This window comes from Artibeus jamaicensis, unplaced genomic scaffold (assembly GCF_021234435.1).
Source record: "Artibeus jamaicensis isolate MK-2021 breed Jamaican fruit bat unplaced genomic scaffold, CSHL_Jam_final contig_3126, whole genome shotgun sequence".
NCBI classification, from domain to species: Eukaryota; Metazoa; Chordata; class Mammalia; order Chiroptera; family Phyllostomidae; genus Artibeus; species Artibeus jamaicensis.
The window spans coordinates 1,217,732-1,235,230 of record NW_026521723.1 but is presented as its reverse complement, the minus strand read 5'-3'; the positions used below and the strand labels follow the sequence as shown (position 1 = coordinate 1,235,230).

General features: G+C 37.6%; 1 protein-coding gene across 5 annotated transcripts in view; it reads right to left on the bottom strand.

Moving 5' to 3' along the window:
• The window catches only part of ZPLD1 (zona pellucida like domain containing 1), a 148,717-nt gene that overhangs the window by 38,950 nt on the left and 92,268 nt on the right, over positions 1–17,499 (bottom strand). For 4 of the 5 annotated variants that reach the window (XM_053663102.1, XM_053663103.1, XM_053663104.1 and 1 more), the window contains one exon: positions 7,894–8,007. The exons of the other annotated variant lie outside the window; for it this stretch is intronic. In XM_053663102.1, the coding sequence (XP_053519077.1) occupies positions 7,894–8,007 (114 nt within the window). The remainder of the gene's footprint in view (positions 1–7,893; positions 8,008–17,499) is intronic. 5 annotated transcript variants of the gene reach the window in all.

Sequence of the window (17,499 nt, the reverse complement as noted above, 5' to 3'; positions counted from 1 at the left end):
TTCCTGTGGAACACTGGTGTGCACTTAAATGTTTTTGCCCCTATGATGAGAACTTTTAGGATTTACTCTCTTAACAATTTTCAAATATACCACACAGCAGTGTCAGCTATGGTCACCATGTTGTACATCACATCCCCAGGACTTATGAATTGTGCAACTGGAAGTTTGTACTTTTTAATCACTTTCATTCAATTCTCTCACCTTTCACTCCCACCTCTAGTAACCACAAATCTGGTCTCTTTTTCTACAAGTTTTTTTTTTTTTTTGCTTGCTTGTTTGGTTTCAAGATTCCACACATAAGTGAGATCATATAATATTTGTCTGTTTACCTTTCTGTGTCTGGCTTATTTCACTTAGCATAATGCCCTCAAGGTTCATTCAAGTTCTCACAAATTGCAGGATTTTCTTCTTTTTGGTAGCTGAATATCATTATATTGTGTGCATTTCTATATCACAACTTCTTCACCCGTTCTTCTGTTGATGTGCAGTAAGGGTGTTTGCATGTCTTGGTTATTTTAAATAATGCTGCAATAATCATTGAGGTGCAGATATATTTTTGACATAGTGATTTTGTTTCTTTCAAATATATACCTGATGTAGAATTGCTGCATAATATAATGGTTTTATTTTTAATTTTTGAGGAACCTCCACACTGTTTCTCATACTGTTTCCTACTAAGAGTTCAAAGGGATTCTTTTTTTCTCTGAAACCTTGTCCACATTTGCTCACTGACCTCTTTTTGTTAATAGCCATTCTGACAGGTATACAACAATATCTCATCGTGGTTTTGATTTGCATTTCCCTCATGTTAGCGATGTTAAACATATTTTATATACCTGTTCACCACCTATATGTATTCTTTGGACAAACATATTTATTCAGGTATATGGCCCATTTTTAATTGGATTATTTGCTTGTTTGTATACACCATTGTTTAAACTCAGTATTCAAAGTTCACTTACTTTTAGGTACCATGATTTGATAGACAAAGTCCCAGTTGTTGGTGTTTTGTTTTCTTTTTATTTATGTTTGTCAATTGCTAACTTTGCACATTAGACAAATTGTATTCTTCAATGTTCTCATCATAAAATAAGGATTAAAAATTATTTTGTCTTCCTGACATTCCCTCCATAATTTCAAATGCATTTTAAAAACCCTGCAAAGCTTTTGCTCTCTGGAGCATTTCAGATCTTGCTCCATGGCATGTGTCATTAGTTCGGCTCAAACATAAACTCCAACAAAAATTCTCAAAAAAAGTGTTGTATGTTTGTTATAAGAAATGAAAGAGAGAATTATGTAATGTGTCTAGCGTGCAATATGTGGAACCTATTATTTTCACCCTTGTTAATGATATTTTAAACAATACAAAATGGTAAATCAGGAAACACTGACTTCCATGCAGTTTTCCATGACTGGTCAGCACACAATGAAACAGCCTCGGGCCACAAAGGTGTTGGTGCCAGAAACCAAAGTTCTCCTTGATTGTGCTTTTATCATTAAAGACTTCTTTAAAGATCTGAAAGTTTAGGTGAACCCTTATAAACTATCATCTTTCCCCCCAAAGGGCATAGTTCCAGAAGGTACCCACAGAGGTCAAGTGCATTTCATCTGTACGTTTCACTCTGGCCAAATAATTCCTTGGTACCCTAAAAGTGAACTGTGGTTTGAGTTTTATTCTGGGAACAGCACAACTACAGTGTTAGTGGGGCATATGTCTATTTCCTGCTATTAGCTTGGGAAGCCAAGAGTTAACTACCTTAAAACTAAATGGTATCCCATTAAATCTGAAATGAATTAGACCATGGTGTTTCCTTTGACTCAAGGATAAATGCCATGGAAATTAAAGAAAATAGTTCCAATGTTATGAAACACAAAGGTCAGATAGGGTGAGATGATCACTTTCGTCATTATTAACATTACTTTGCATTTAGATAGCCCCTCTCCTTGGCCAGACTTGTTCTCATTCTAGCCCACTGCTTAGCATCTGAGCAGCTTGTGAGTCTCCCGATGATGTAAGGGTGATCCTGATAAGGCAGAGGAGAGTCCAGACTGTGTAAGCAATGAACCGTTAGGCTTTATTTGTTCACTCTGGACTTCTTTTGCTAACAACCTGCAAAAGTGGACTTATTTTATAATAATGCCCATATAAACTTAAAGCCTCTCCTGGAACTTCTGATTAATCTGGATTTCAGGTTTTTAAATATAAATTTTAAATTGTAACTGTGTATGCATGTCTGTGTAGGTTCAGAAAGTTTGGATAGTTGTTGTCCAAGCCAGACAGTACAGAAAGTGCCAAGATATATGAGGTCAAATACAAATAAAAATAAGAGGCTTAATTATCCCTGTTAAAAATAAAGAAAAAGACTGCTCCTCCTTTCCTTTCTTAGATCCTCTGCATCAGAAGACTGGATAATGGTGAAAAGAAGGGGAAGAGATGAGTCAAAGAACATGAATGAATGACCCTGGCCATGGACAACAGTGTGGGGATTGACTGTGGAAGCAGGGGGTGGGGAAGGCAAAGGGGGAAAAATTGGGACAAATGTAATAGAATAACACTAAAAAATAATAAAAAAAAACACTTGTAATTGTATTTTCTCCAGTCTTTGAAATATATAGAAATCCTGTGGAAAATTTGATAGCTCTTTTGTCAGCTTTATGACCTAGAAACGTCTCTTTTGAGGACTTGGGAAGCATCTTTTGGAAATGTAAGCATTAAATAAAAAAGTCCCCGCCCCCCTGTGGGAGCATGGGTGCCTAACTTCAGGGGGATCCTTCCTCCAAATAGCAAAAGTACCTCTTTTCATAAGGACATGAGAATTTTATTTCTCCTCTGGGTAAAGCCAATATACTAACACTATTACCAAGTAATTTGATGATAAACTATATGTGACAAATGGTGCTGTCAGGTCCTCTTACTTCAGGACTTGTTATTGTTTATCTTGAAAACATATCCATAAAGGGTTGCATCGCTTGGCTGTATGAAAGAGTGAGGTTTCCTTTGCAGCCTCTTAGTGAACTCCCTCTAATAAAGCACCCCATTCTGGTGTAATGCTTATTCAGGGATGAAAGTGTTTTCATCCACTGTCTTTGTGGAGAGTATTTCTGGACTGAGGGATTTTGTTTTTAACTATGTTTCCCCAACAGATGACTGAGCTATTTATTGGAATAATGGACTCAAGAAAATAATATCCTGTCAGTTGTTTTTAACCATAAATGTATATTTGACTCATCTGTAAGGTTTAAATTTTTATTTTAAATTGATTTTTTAAGAGGGAGAGAGGGAGAGACAGAATTTGTTGTTCCACTCATCCACGCACTCATTTGCTGATTCCCAGATGTGTCCTGACTGGGGATCAAACACACAAATTGGCCCACGGTGGACAATGCTCCAACCAACTGAGCCATCTGGCCAGGGCACCTGTAGGGTATGAAATGCAGATTCCCAGCCCATACTAAGAGATTCTGCCACCACATATCTGAGGTGAAGTGTTGGAGTCCACCATTTTAACAACTAGCCCAGGTGATTCTGAGGCAGGTGTTCAGTGGGCACTACTGTAAATGATGATTTAACATAATTTTAAAAATGTACTATATGAAAAATTTTCATTTTACTGTCCTAGTCACTCCGTGACTTCTTTACATGTTTTATTTATTTGTATAAGTACATAACAACAGTATCACTTAATCCTTTTTGCTAAGCAATCTTTTTACATTTTGGCTTTTTTCATTCATAACAGAATGAGACTTGGTCACCCAGCCCAGCAGGCCCTGGCCAAGGCTCTGGCCCATTCTTCAAGTGAGCCCCTTTGCTTCCCACTTCAATATGGAAGCAAAGCAATCTATATGTTCAATGCAATCCCTACCAAAACACCAATGACACATGTCACAAATATGGAATAAATATTTCAAAATTTATGTGGAACTCTATATGACCCCAAACAGCTTTAGCAAGTTTGAGAAAGAAGAACAACGTAGGAAGGATCACAATATCTAATATCAAATTACATTACAAGGCCACTGTAATTAAAGCAGTCTAGTACTAGCATAAGAACACATACATAGACCAATGGAAAAGAATGGAGAGTCCAGAAATAAACCCATGTCTCTACAGTCAATTAATATTTGACAAAGGGGACAGGAGCATAAAATAAAGTAAAAATAGCCTTTCCAATATATGCTTTTGGGAAAACTGGACTGGTACATGCAAAACAATGAAACTAGGCCACCAACTTATACCATACACTAAAATAAACTCAAGATGGATAAAAGACTTAAATATAAGCCATGACACCATAAAATTCCTAGTGGAAAATAAGCATTAAAATGTCAGATATTCCGCACAACAATATCTTTGCTGATATATCTCCTAGAGCAAAGGATAGAAAGGAAATAATAAACAAATGGGACTACATCAAAGTAAAAACCTTCTGCACAGCTAAAGAAACTATCAGCAAAATGAAAAATGGGATCAATGGTATGAGAAAACATATTTGCTAATAATACCTCAGAAAACTATTTGATCTCCAAAATATATAAAGAACTCATACAACTCAACACCAGGAAGACAAACAATCCAATTAAAAAATGAACAAAGGACCTGAACAGATACTTCTCTAAGGAGGACAAACAGAGGGACCAGAGACATATGAAAGGATGCTCAGCATCACTAGCCGTATGAGAAATGCAAATTAGAAGCACAATGAGATATCACTTTATACCTATCAAAATGTCCATCATAAAAAATCAACAAATAAGTGCTGGTGAGGTTGTGGAGAAAAGGGAACCCTAGTGCACTGTTGGTGGGGTTGCAGACTGGTATAGACACTGTGGAAAAAATTCCACTGTGGAATTTCCTCAAAAAACTAAAGATGGAACTGCCTTTCCATCCAGTGATCACATTGTTGGGATTATACCTTAAGAATCTTGAAACACCTATTCAAAAGAACCTATGCAACTCAATACTTATTGCAGCATTATTTACAAGAGCCAAGTGCTGGAAGCAGCCTAAGTCTCCATCAGTAAAGGAGTGGATCAAAAAACTGTGGTACATTTACACAATGGAATACTACACAGCAGAAAGAAAGAGGGAACTCCTACCCTTCATGACAGTATGGATGGAACTGGAGAGTGTTATGCTAAGTGAAATAAGTCAGGCGGTGAAAAGACAAATAACATATGATCTCACCTATAACAGTAATATAATGAACAAAACAAACAAGCGAGCAAATAGAACCAGAGACATGGAAATTAAGAACAAAGTAGCAGTAACCAGAGGGGAGAGGGAGGAGGGTAACAGGGTAAAGAAAGGGAAGGGTCTAGTCAAGGAACATGTATAAAGGACCCATGGACATGGACAGCAGTGTGGGGATTGACTGAGGGAGTGGGGGCACAGCAGGAAGAGCACTGGGGGGAAACTGGGACAACTGTATTTGAACAACAATAAAAAAAAGAAGACAATCAGCATCTCTCAAGTTCTCTGACTGTGCCTTTTATTTCTCCTCCTCTCCCAAACCAAGGAAACAGCTACCACTTTTTCAAGATTAACTCCTCCACATGCACCTTAAAACTGTTCCATGTTTTATTTCCTCATTACCTCAATTATTTCATTATTAGTATTCCCAATCGCTGAATATTTTCCCTTTACTGATGTATATACTCAGCTCTCTCTAGTCCTCTGATCCTCTCTTCTCATCTAAATAGCTGAGTCAGGTTACACCTCTTCCTTCACCACCAAAGGTATTTAGCTAGTAGTCTATTTTCATACTTTCCTTTCTCTATTCCCCGACTCCTTGCCCACTTACTGCACAGGGATTCCACTCTCACACAACTATTTTCAGTCTCAAGTCCTCCCCTCAGGACCAAGCCGATTATTTCCTACCACTCAACGGAGTCCACTTTAAGTTTTAAAAGCACCCCAAAATTATTTTTTTCCAAACTTGCACTTCTTTTCCAAAATATGCAAGTGCCCTATACTTTTGTTTTCAGTTAACAGTAGCAACCTCCAGTCATTCAAATTCAAAAGTTCCTCTAGTCTTCCCTTTCTCACACCTCCCAGATCGAATTAAGTCCTCAAGTGCTGGTGAGCCTTTGCCTTTGCTAATTGTCTCTTCCTCTCCCCTTCTGCGGCTCCCACTGCCACGGCCTCCGTGGTACTTCTCTGTGCCTCCAGGCTCCCTGAACATGGTTCTATACTTTTCCCAATGTCAGCTTTCTCAAACAAAATGTGTCCTCATCAAACTCTAAACAGATATGTTTAAAAAGACTTGCTGGCTCTTTATAGCCTATAAAATAAAAACACTTTTATTACAGTAATAACAAACCAAGTAATCCTGTTAGAACAATTGAACCCGACTGGACTCAAACCTCCAGCTCTAATCAGTTTATAGGATACACAGGAAAGGAGGAGCAAGTTAAATGACAGGTTGGAATCGCAGCCAACCAGATCCCGAGTGTCAGAGTTCTACAAAACCAATGACCAAATTACTTTAAGGGATAGATAGCACTTTAGAAAAGCAAAGGACAGAGAGTAACTGTCATAAATTAAAATAGACTTAACACATTTATTTTTAAAAATGTTCTGTTTTAGAAGTAAAATGACTGATATTACATGATATTAAAGAATTATTGTTAAGTTTATTGATTGTATACATGAAGTATAATGACTTTTAAATTCTTCGTATTTTACATGCATTATATATATTCATGCATATAAATTTATTTTAAAATATTCCAGACATGGGGAAGGACAGAAAGATAATACAAAATTTATACATTTTAATAACTGATAAAGTACATTGTTGATTACTACAACCAATAAAGTACACTTTTTATTAATTTCTTCTTTTGCATATGTTTGAAATTTTCCAAAATGTAAAACAGGAAGAAACAAGAAACACTTATCATTTCCAGTGTTCAAAATAATCATACCCCTTTAGCATACCTTTCTGAACTTACCTTTAGACGTTCCTACCCTGACCTCCATATTTTACTTAACATGCCAAGCACTTGCAGTCTAGGTCTGGACTTGTGGGAAGACATTGCCACACACTTTAGACTTTATTCTGGAACATACCAGGTTACCTCTTTGCAGATAAACTCAAAATCTCACATCAGCTCCGTAGCAACCTATCGAGTGCTCTATGCAGGTGCGTTGCTACCCTGGCATGCTCCACTCATAGGAGAATATGAAGTGGTACAGAAGGTATTCCAGTTTGCATGGCAGACTTGGAAAAGTAGCTTCAGATAGACTAACTTTGATTTTTAAATGTTGATCTGTGATTTTATAATTTTATCTGATATGAAATAACAAATACTTGAATGAATTACTCAATTACCTCTCATTGAGTGCAGATTTTAGGAACCTGAGAGACATTTCTATCAAAATGGAGAAAATCTCATACCTGTCACCATACTGATGGGTTGCTGTGAAATGCACTCTAAAGCTGGCCTTGGACTTTAATGGTGACCAACATTTTATTGAAATAGTATCTTTTGAATATTGCATAATATTTCACAATCGTTTTCTTATTTATTCCTAAATAAGTCTATCAGCATATATGAGCAGTTTTGAGAATCTGAATTAACTTTTGAGGAAAAAAGGTATAAATTAGGCAAACTTTGAACGCATTTAACCTCTGCCAATTTGATCATCCACTAGCCAATATTTGCCATGTCTGTGAGCAGCCATTATAATGATATTAACAATGATGAATACTTTGTATGTTAATGTGGATATAATTTACAATTCCAGGAAAACATCTTTTGTCATTTGCCATTTGTTATTATCCACTTAATATACCCACCCCATTTTTCAGATGTATTTAAATGATTCACTTTTCAAACATAATAACTCTTTCCAGATACAATCACAGACAAGAGTAGGCTCAGACTTACCAGGAAATCTACTGTGGAGGTTGGCATCACAGTTGTAGCCATTGAACTGAGCAGACCCCGGAAGCACTCTAATTGTTAGAAGCAACAGCAACCATATCCGTTCCATTGCAAAACCTAGAAAAGAGTTACGTACGTATGTGGACATCACCCGCCTTCACTCTTACATGTTGGGAAGACTGGAGCTGTTCTCAACTCACTGGTGGAGAGGTCAGCAGACCATGTTTATGCAAAGTTCATTAAAGGCCTAACGCTTATAGGAAATAATTATTAGTAATGAGGCAGAGATTTTGTTTGGTTTTAGTTTGCTAAGGGTGGCAAAGCCAGGCTTGTATAAAGAAGAGCTAGGTATAAGTCATAAAGCTTGCAAAAGAAAAAAATATTTATTATAAATAGGAAGGACTCAAACCAAGTACTTGGCAGATTAGAACGGCACAGTTAGGCAGACCGAATGATTTGGAGGCAACTCTGCACTTCAAAATACCGATATGCATAAAGGCAGAGGAATTTAACACTCAAAACATGGTTCTCAGAGTACTCTAATACCCTCAATGACCAAACAATGTCAGGGAAAATTTCCCCTCGGCAACGGCGTTCCAGACTACTGCTGCTTCTCCAAACTGACGGTTTGCATGTCCCTCGGGAAGCACAGGAATAAAGCAAAAGGGAGAACAGACCAGCCCTGTGTGAGGAATGACACCGTGGTTCCAGCCATGCCTGTTCAATGGTGGGTGAGGAGGATTGAGATAAATACATGAAAACCTTGAATTCTTAGAAAAGAAGTAAAAGAAGGTGATTCTTTAAGTTGTCGATGTGGGTTGAATAAACAAATATAAATTGACTTTAATACTTAAACACCAGTCTAGTGTTTAATCTTTTTTTTTCTCCTCAAGGCCTCTTTATTGTCCTGTTAAAGTTTGTAAAACATCTCCTAGGCATGCCCAATGTATTCTTATAGTCTGTTCACTAAAAAAAAAAACAAAAACAAAAAACCTTTGGGGTTGGTGGTTTAGGTTTTTGCATAAAAAGCAAAAATAAAATTGTAAGTGGTTTGTTCAAACAATTTAGTGTACTTTAAAAGCTTGAGGTTTGGGGAAGAAAATTATGTTTTAGACGTTCTTAAAGATCTGTCCTTGGAAGATTAATCAAGTCTTTGGCAAAAGGAAGGAAATAAATCTTCCTTTTGAGTCGTCATTTTAATATAACAAGTTTATGGTGGACGGAGTCACTTGGGTGAGGATGTGGGAAAGGAAGGCATGATTTGATGCTCAAAAATAGACTGCAAAGGTATTAACGAACAGGCGCTTCCTTCCTTCGGCATTAGAGCATACCACTCAGGCACAAACCTAATGACTTCTGGGAGAAGAGCCACAGTCTGGTTAGTTCTGCCCCCCCCCAGGGCAGTCCCTAAACAAAAGGTTTACACAGGTGGCTCACCTGGGCCCTGGGTGGGCTTGGCCACACCTACACCTTCCGTGTCTAGCTCCTCAAGACCCATCAGATAGTCAGCCCTGCCCCACTGGAGACTTTGGAAGACTATTAGGAAAAATAGCAACTTTTTTCTGAGTGGCACATTCTACTTCCCACATACCTGTCTCAGCTCTACCACTCCCTTCTCATGATGGGTGCCCCGAATTCCCAGGGTCTAGCCACACATGGTTGTCTTCACTCCAGAGATGTCTCCCACCCCTAGGGATTCATAGAGTCAGGAATTTTCAATGATGAGTTATTTTATTATTCTACAATGCTTCCTAGGTTTTATATTCTCTGATAGAGAAAAGTAGCATTTATTGAGTGCACACTAAACACATGGAAGGCACCATGTGCCATGACATTTATCTATAGTCTCTCCTTCATGTTCCTTATTATAACCTGATGATATTGGAATTATCACTCCAGGTACAGAGAAAAAAATAAGTCTTAGGAAGTTTAAAACTTGAAAACAAAGGAACTAGAATTCAACTTCAAGTCTTTCTGATGACAGAGTTTGCTACACAAACCACCTAAATATCTGTTACTAAATGAATTCAGTGGTTATTTCTTTTGGATGCTATTTATCACCAGTTATTTTCTTTGTATTTTTAATTATAGGCTCTTTAACAGATGCTTCAAATAAAAATGAATAAACAAATTTTTATGTAATATGCTTAATAGATGAATGTTATAATATGGACATAAGAAAGAGAAAGTTATTTTTTTAAGGCAAAGGAAGCCTTCATTCTGAAAAGAGTGAGAATCATTATTAAAGACTAAGCTGGATACATATGTGTGCACCAGAAATAAACAAGACACTCACACCATTAGAAATAGCCCACTGACAGCAATAGCAAGTCTTAGCTTTTCCACTTTCGATCTGATCTGAGGTTGTCCAAAAGAGGTATGTCTCTGCCCTTCACACTATGAACAGGACCTCCAGCACTGCCATGGGCACTAAACCTTCAATAAATATGTTTAGTGAAAAGAAAGTAGAAGTGGAAGGCAGCTTGCTTTAACAGAAAATATATTGATCAGCAGGTATGAATACAAATCCCCCCTCAGTCATTCTCTAGATTTGTCATTTGAAAATCAAGATGGCGATTAGAACATAGCATAGTCTGGACATACAGAAGTTATTATGTTAGTTTCAGGGCCAGTACACAGTGATGTGAAGGTTGTACCCTGCACAAGGACATCAAAAGAGAGCTGGTGACAAGGCCTGTGCTCCTTTGACCTAGCCATATGCTCCGGAGTTAGACTGCTTGACACAAAGGTGTCCCATGGATAAGTGGCAGTCCTGATTAGTTAAATCACATTACTGTATTTATAATGTTATTTGTACTGGCCTGTGTTTTAGCATTAAGATGCACCAAGCAGGTCATTTTTAAAAGACACCCACATGTCTCGTATAGTCAGTATCCACATGTTGGTCCCTATAACATTGGCAGTGCTTATGGTATTTTCAAGACTTTGAGAGGCTCTTTGTATATATTCCATCCACAAGTTAAAACAACAGGTTGAACTATTACCTTGCACACTTCCTGTTCCCAATCCTATTTCCATCAATTCTCCTGCACATAGAAGACCTGAGTATCATTCACAGGAACAAACTTGGGGGTTGCTACCCTGCCACAGTTACTAAAGGTCTTTTCTGAAATAAGATTGCTTGAGTGTTGGGAACTATGTTGAGACTCAATTCTCATCAAAACATAGTGTCCTGTTTGCTTGCACTCCCAGCCCCCAGGCGGGTGCATTGCTAGGCACAGTACTACAGCCCTGTTCTGGCTCAAAGACCTCAGTGGAGCTGCATGTCACCAGGTAGAATCTGATTTCTGTGGCCCCCCGGGCAGCAACCTGAGCTGCCTGTTGTCCCACTGTGGCTTCCACAAACTCTGGTTAGAGAACCAGAGCAGAAAACTTTCTCATCTTCTCCAATGCAGCCAAATGCAGAAACCAGCACCTGACTTTGGGGCTGACAGTGGTGTACAGGACTGCCCAGCACAGACCAGGCACAAGCAGTAATCATAGATCATTAGATAATAGCCACCTGGAAGATATGTGTGCACAAAATTCTTGTGCACATTTCTTAACTTAGTACTTTCATAAATTTAAATGGGTGAGGATAGGGGAAAAGGCAGACTGTATATACCACATTGAATTTTAAGGAATTCAGAAGTGTTGATTTTAAAGAGAAACATGCAGATCTCTTAAACTGGTAGTTATAGGCTCTCTATTTTATACTTAGTAATATAAAGGAAATACTAAGTAATTTTCTGTCAAATATGTCAATATTTCTCATATTAAATTTTCTTTTTAAGTAACTTCTTCCAAAATATGAATTTCTAATTTATGTCATTAAGATAGAACTCAGAGTCAGAAAAATATAATTTCACTTCCAAATCTTACTCAGTTTTACTTAAAATGGTATACTACTAATCACCAACAAGTTTCTGTAGATTTTATATATGTCATATTTTTTAACTTTCTTTTTATTGAGATTTACTACATGCCAGGCACTGGGCTTTGTTTAATATTTAATGATCAACACATTTTTAATTTTTACTCATGTTACAAATGTGGGAACAGAAGGCCACAGTTTTTCACTGACTCACCAAGGGCCACATCCCTCAAAACAGCAGATCAGCCTTCAAAGCCCAGCCTGACCTTAGGAATTGTTGTGCTACCATTTCGTTTAATGGAAATTGTCAAGTAAATAAAATTAATGTCCCGCTAACTTTCAGAAAGTATATTATATTAATAATGTATGCTTAAAATGTGCTTTGAACTCAATGATTGAGATGAGTGAGGCAAAATATTTTCAATTTCTACCTAATTGTCATGGCTCACTTCACTTACAAAATGAGTGCACAAAGAATAATGTTTTTGCACAAATCAGTTTAATGACAGTACCAGTTAATCTTAAGTGCTTATAGTTTACCAGGATGTACTTTCGTTGTTTTGTTAAGCACTTTATACATGACATAGGCAAATCGCTCTTTATCTTGGGGATGAGGAAACTAAGGCACAGAGATGTTAGGTAACCTGCCCAAGGTTGAACAGCCAGCCCACGTCAGAATCAGCATCCAGTGCACAGTGACTACAGAAACCACCTTGACTATTAAATGACACGGCCTTCCAGGAAATGATTCTCAGAACAGGAAGTCACATGCAATTTGGCAATTACTTGGTAATTTGAATAACAACAATTTATCCTTACATTTATTTATCAGTAGTTACTGAATGCTTACATGTGGCTGGTACTGTCCAGGGAAGCTGAGGGACTGCCGTTAGAAAATTTTTATCTGCATAGAACTTACATTCTAGTGAAGGAGGTCAGAAAACAGACTTTACAAATAAGATACAAAGTATATTTCTGGTAAGCACTATGGAGAAGAATAGAGTAAAGGAATGATGGAAATTTGGGAGTAAAGAGAAGAGAGTATTGAAATTTTTAATTGAATGGCCAGGGATATAAATCAATCCACAGATATGAAGCTCAAGGGGAAAAACAAAGAAAAAACTTTAGTTATGGACTACCAGATCTACTTGTCTTTAATTTGTACTTAACTTTTTTTTCTGTATAGACACTTCCCAAATAAAATAGACCTTTAGTGTATAAATTATCTTCTGGGAATAACTTGGACACTTTGAACAGCTACATTAACATTTTCAAATGAATAAAGGTGCTCAAGAAAAGTAATTCATTAAATAGCACCCATGACCTGAGGGGAAAAGTGAACATGTTCAAAAGTGCCTTTATTTAATCTTGTGAAATAACTTTTCCAAAAACAAATGGGGTCTACAATTTATCTCAGTTGCATGTTTCTTTAATTTTATTGCCTTCATATAAGCCAGTCTGTATCATAATGTTCTAGTTGTGGAGAAAAACAGAAAACCTAAATTAAACAGCATTTCTTCAAATATCTAGTTATCAACTGAAGATTTATGCGTTTTTCCACTAAACTAAATCTGCTTGTTTCGCCATACAGATTCACAGGGACATGGAATGGGCTCCTGGGCGCTGGCGATGGCCCAGGCCCCTCATTCTCAGTCTTCCTCCGCATCCGTCCACCAGCCAGCTGCTCGGCACAAGCTAGGCAGCTTGTCCCTACAAGGGGCACAGCCTCACTGCTGGTGTTTCTATATTACCCACCCGAGCCTGCTCCCCCAAAACGATCAGAAACAGTTCATTAGGCTTTAAATGACTAAAAATAGTTTTTAAAGTTTCCAGGAAAAAGGAAAGAAATGTGTGCATTTTAACAGAGATTGAAGTTTAAGTTAGAAGAATAAAGGCCTGCTCTAGCCTTCAAAGCAACCAACAAGACCCAGGTGAGATCTGGGGCAAAAGGCATTGAAACGATACAGATAGGCAACTGCCTTGCTTAGTTAGGTCTCAAGGTATTACGTAGTCTTGCCTCTAGTTCACCTTCTAAAATCATCAGTTTTAAAGTGCTGCAAACCATCACTATTTAATGAAGAAACATGTTTTCTGATGGAGTGTTTGTACTGTAGTTCTATGTTCTTTATTTCTGTGGTGCATTTGAACATTAGAGGCAACATATATATTCAAAGGAAAATGAAAACATAAAACTTTCATCAGAAATATCCATTATTATACACATGCACATCCTTTAACATAGCATGTCCTTGGCTTGCTATAATAAAGCACACTTGTACTTTTCAGAATAATGCCTCAAAGAAGGAAATACATTTAGCCATCAAGAAGACATTCAGAAATTTTATAACTCTAAAGATGCTGATGTATACCAAAAGGGAATATGAATGCTCAAGACTGTTTGTAAGAGAAAAACCTACTCTAATTTTCTCTGACACAAAGTGAGTGTTCATTTATTTCCCTTTGCTTGCCTTTCTCATTTGTCTTTCTGTTCAGGGTTTTCTTGAGTTATCTCTAGCATTTAAATGATCTACAGTGTTTAGTTTAGAACATTTGTTCTAGGACCTTAGTTTAAGAACATTTATTCTAGCACTTTAGTTTTTGGGGTACTGACAGATTGAACCAAGTCATTATAAAAATTTTTTATAATAATTCATTAGGTTCATTTTCAAGATATGTGTATATTTTATCCTTCTGAATCAGCTTTGAAGATGTTAACATGTTGACTTCCTCCTTTTATGAAGTACTCATTTAATTAATAAAGTATGTATATTAAATGCTCATTTCCTTTTAATTAATTTAACAATCAACTATTGCTATGATTATTCAAATGTTTCTTTCTCAATAAAGATGATATACAAAATATTTATGAGCAGCCACAGCACAGGAATTGGCAATCAGAAGGGATTCCATGCTGATATATTCTGGGTGAATAGCAACCATTTCCAAAACATCAAAGGTATTTGTATGGGTACCAGTAATGAGAATAGAAAATAATTTCCTATCCTGGTGATTCTTGTTTAAGAATAAAAGAGTGCCTATCTATTAATACTCCACTATTTTATACTCCTTTGTTAATTCATTCAATCAGTTATTCATTCCACAATTATCACTGAACAGTTTCTAAGTGTCAGGCTCAGGGCACTGGGAATCCAGTGGCAAAAAGAACATGATCTTTACCGTTTACAAACAAGAGTGGGAAATAGTCATTGAATGAATAATTGCATAGATCAAAATATGCCTGGTAAATGCTATGAAATAAAAGTATACTTCAAGAAAGGATAGCCACCAAACCTAACTTAGATGGGAGGTGTCTGAGAAGTGCTGCAGTTGATAAGAATTAAAGGATTAATTTGAATTAGTCACATGAAGTCTGAAGGTTAGCACTCCAGATAGAGCTCACGGCATAACCATGGGTCCCAAAATATAAAAACAGGTTTTTTGTGTATGTGTGTGTGAAATTTAGAGAAGGTCCATGAGGCAAAGCAATGAGGAAAGGCCAGGGGGAAAGTCTGAGGTACCCACAAGGAGACGATGGTGCGCCATTCTTCCTGAATGCAATGGGAAGCATTTGAAAGCCTTTAAACTGAGGACTAGGATTGAGCAAATAGCATGAGCAAACAAATTTAGAATGTTATTTTTAACAGAAAATAACAGGTGTTGGTGTTGAATTCTAAGTGCAGCGTGAGTAAGAGGAAGGAGCCAAGGAATCCTCTCAAGCTTGTCAGGCTGGGTATACCACAGTTCATATACTGAGATCGAAATAATTCTGCAGGAGGCACTTATGGGAATGGCATCAGGACACAGAAGGGACCAAGGTATCAGTGGATTAGGCCCAAATGCCTGGGGACCCAATTTTTCTGTAGTAGACTGAAATATTATAAAATATGAAACACATAGTAAGAGGCAGTATAGCACTCTTGCTTTAAGGTGCAAGGGTTAGCCTCTGTTGCTTATCCCAGAGGGTCTTATATAAATATAAGTAAGACGCACTGACAGGAAAATGTTTCTAACACAGTTGGAGGAATAGCATCTTATTGAGCAGTTAGGATCAAAAGCTACCTCATGTACCCCCTGAAATTTCTTAAATTTCATATTTTTATGTGAGATTCATGAGTAATCAAATGATGTTTTCAATTAATTTCCTCCTGGTCATTTCTGTTGCTCTACCCTTTGAGAAAGATGAGACTAGAAATAGCCATAAAAATGCATGGATTTTGCCTGCCACAGACAAAGGAGATTTTGGTTCTCCAGAATCTGGGCTTTAAGAGTCAGATTTGGAGATCCAAGCTCTGCATTCTCACTAAAACCCACAGACAGGATGTGAGATAGGATGTGTCACAAATGAAATGCTCCGCTGCACGTGAAGGAGCTTGGAGAGGAGTGGGGAAAGTAAGAGTGTTGAGATTTTGATATGGGGTTCACTTTTGGCTCCCCACTTTAGATAAAAATATTCAGACAGATACATGGACTCTTTAAGTAAAAGGAACACATGCCCAGCTTTTTGCCTGCAGTGTGGTGGGAAGGGTCTGTCCAAGTGCCTGTACCAACATTAGGGCGTCAGAATTGATTGGCTATGGTGATAGGACAGATCTAGACAAAGAGGCAGCTTGATATAGCTTCCTATACAGTCTCCCAGCTGGCCCAGAGATATCTCAAAAAGCTTTCAGAGCCCTTCAAGGTAGAGAATATCGTTAAAAACCAAGATGTGTTGTAGCTTGCTGGGAAGCCAGTAGGAGGTAGAGAGCTGCAAAATAGATGGCCTGAGGCAGGGACAGCTGGGGAATGCGTCAGAAACTCTGAGTTCCACCATAGCAATGCATTACGGGTATAAGGGAGGAGACCTAGTCACTGATAAAAGCTAGGATAAACCCCTGTGCCTTCACTGTCTTGAGAAAAGAGATCCTAAGATATGCCAGCCATGGTGGACACAGAAAGGGCAGTGGTGATACCTAAAGACCAAACAGACAAGAGATATCCATGAAGCCCAATCAGAATCACAAGATGGAAAATGAAGCAAGTACCCTCAGCGCTGCCGGGATGATCGACCAATGTCTTAAAGTAGCTAATGTACACAATATTAGTGCTACTTATTTTATTTACATACATTTCGTAGCTTTTTATTTATATAATTATTAATTATTATTAACTGTTATATATTAATGTTACATTTTAATTCACTGAAACCTTATGATATAGGTACTATAATTGCCTCTGTTTTACAGGTGAGAAGACTGAAGCACAGAGAGTTAAGCGTCATACTCTGGGTCGCTCAGATAAGATCTCAATCCAGATAATCTGGCTCCAGGATCTGTGCTCTTCAGTCTGCACTATGCCGTCTCCCTACCTGCGCTTCCACAGGTGAAACATGAGGAGATTAGAAGGGGGTAAGGTGAATTTTTTCTATGGCTCAAGAGCGAATCCTGAAGAAATTAAATTTCAAACCAGCAGTGACTACTTTCTAAACCAGAATTACCTGGAAATGGCAAGAGTACTGTTTCCTATCATGGGCAAAAGCAGCCTCTTGCCTAATTTGAGTTCAGTTAACGAGAAATAACAAAAACTTCATTTGGTGCATCCATGATACAAATGAATTTTATGGACGAAACCCTGTACAGAAAAACACATGATCCATGAGCTCTTTTCAGCTAGTTTCTCTTATCACAATTGGATAGGTTACTGTCTTCAGAGACAAGATCTACATTGTCAGGGTTATATTCTCAGAAGCTGAGGCCACC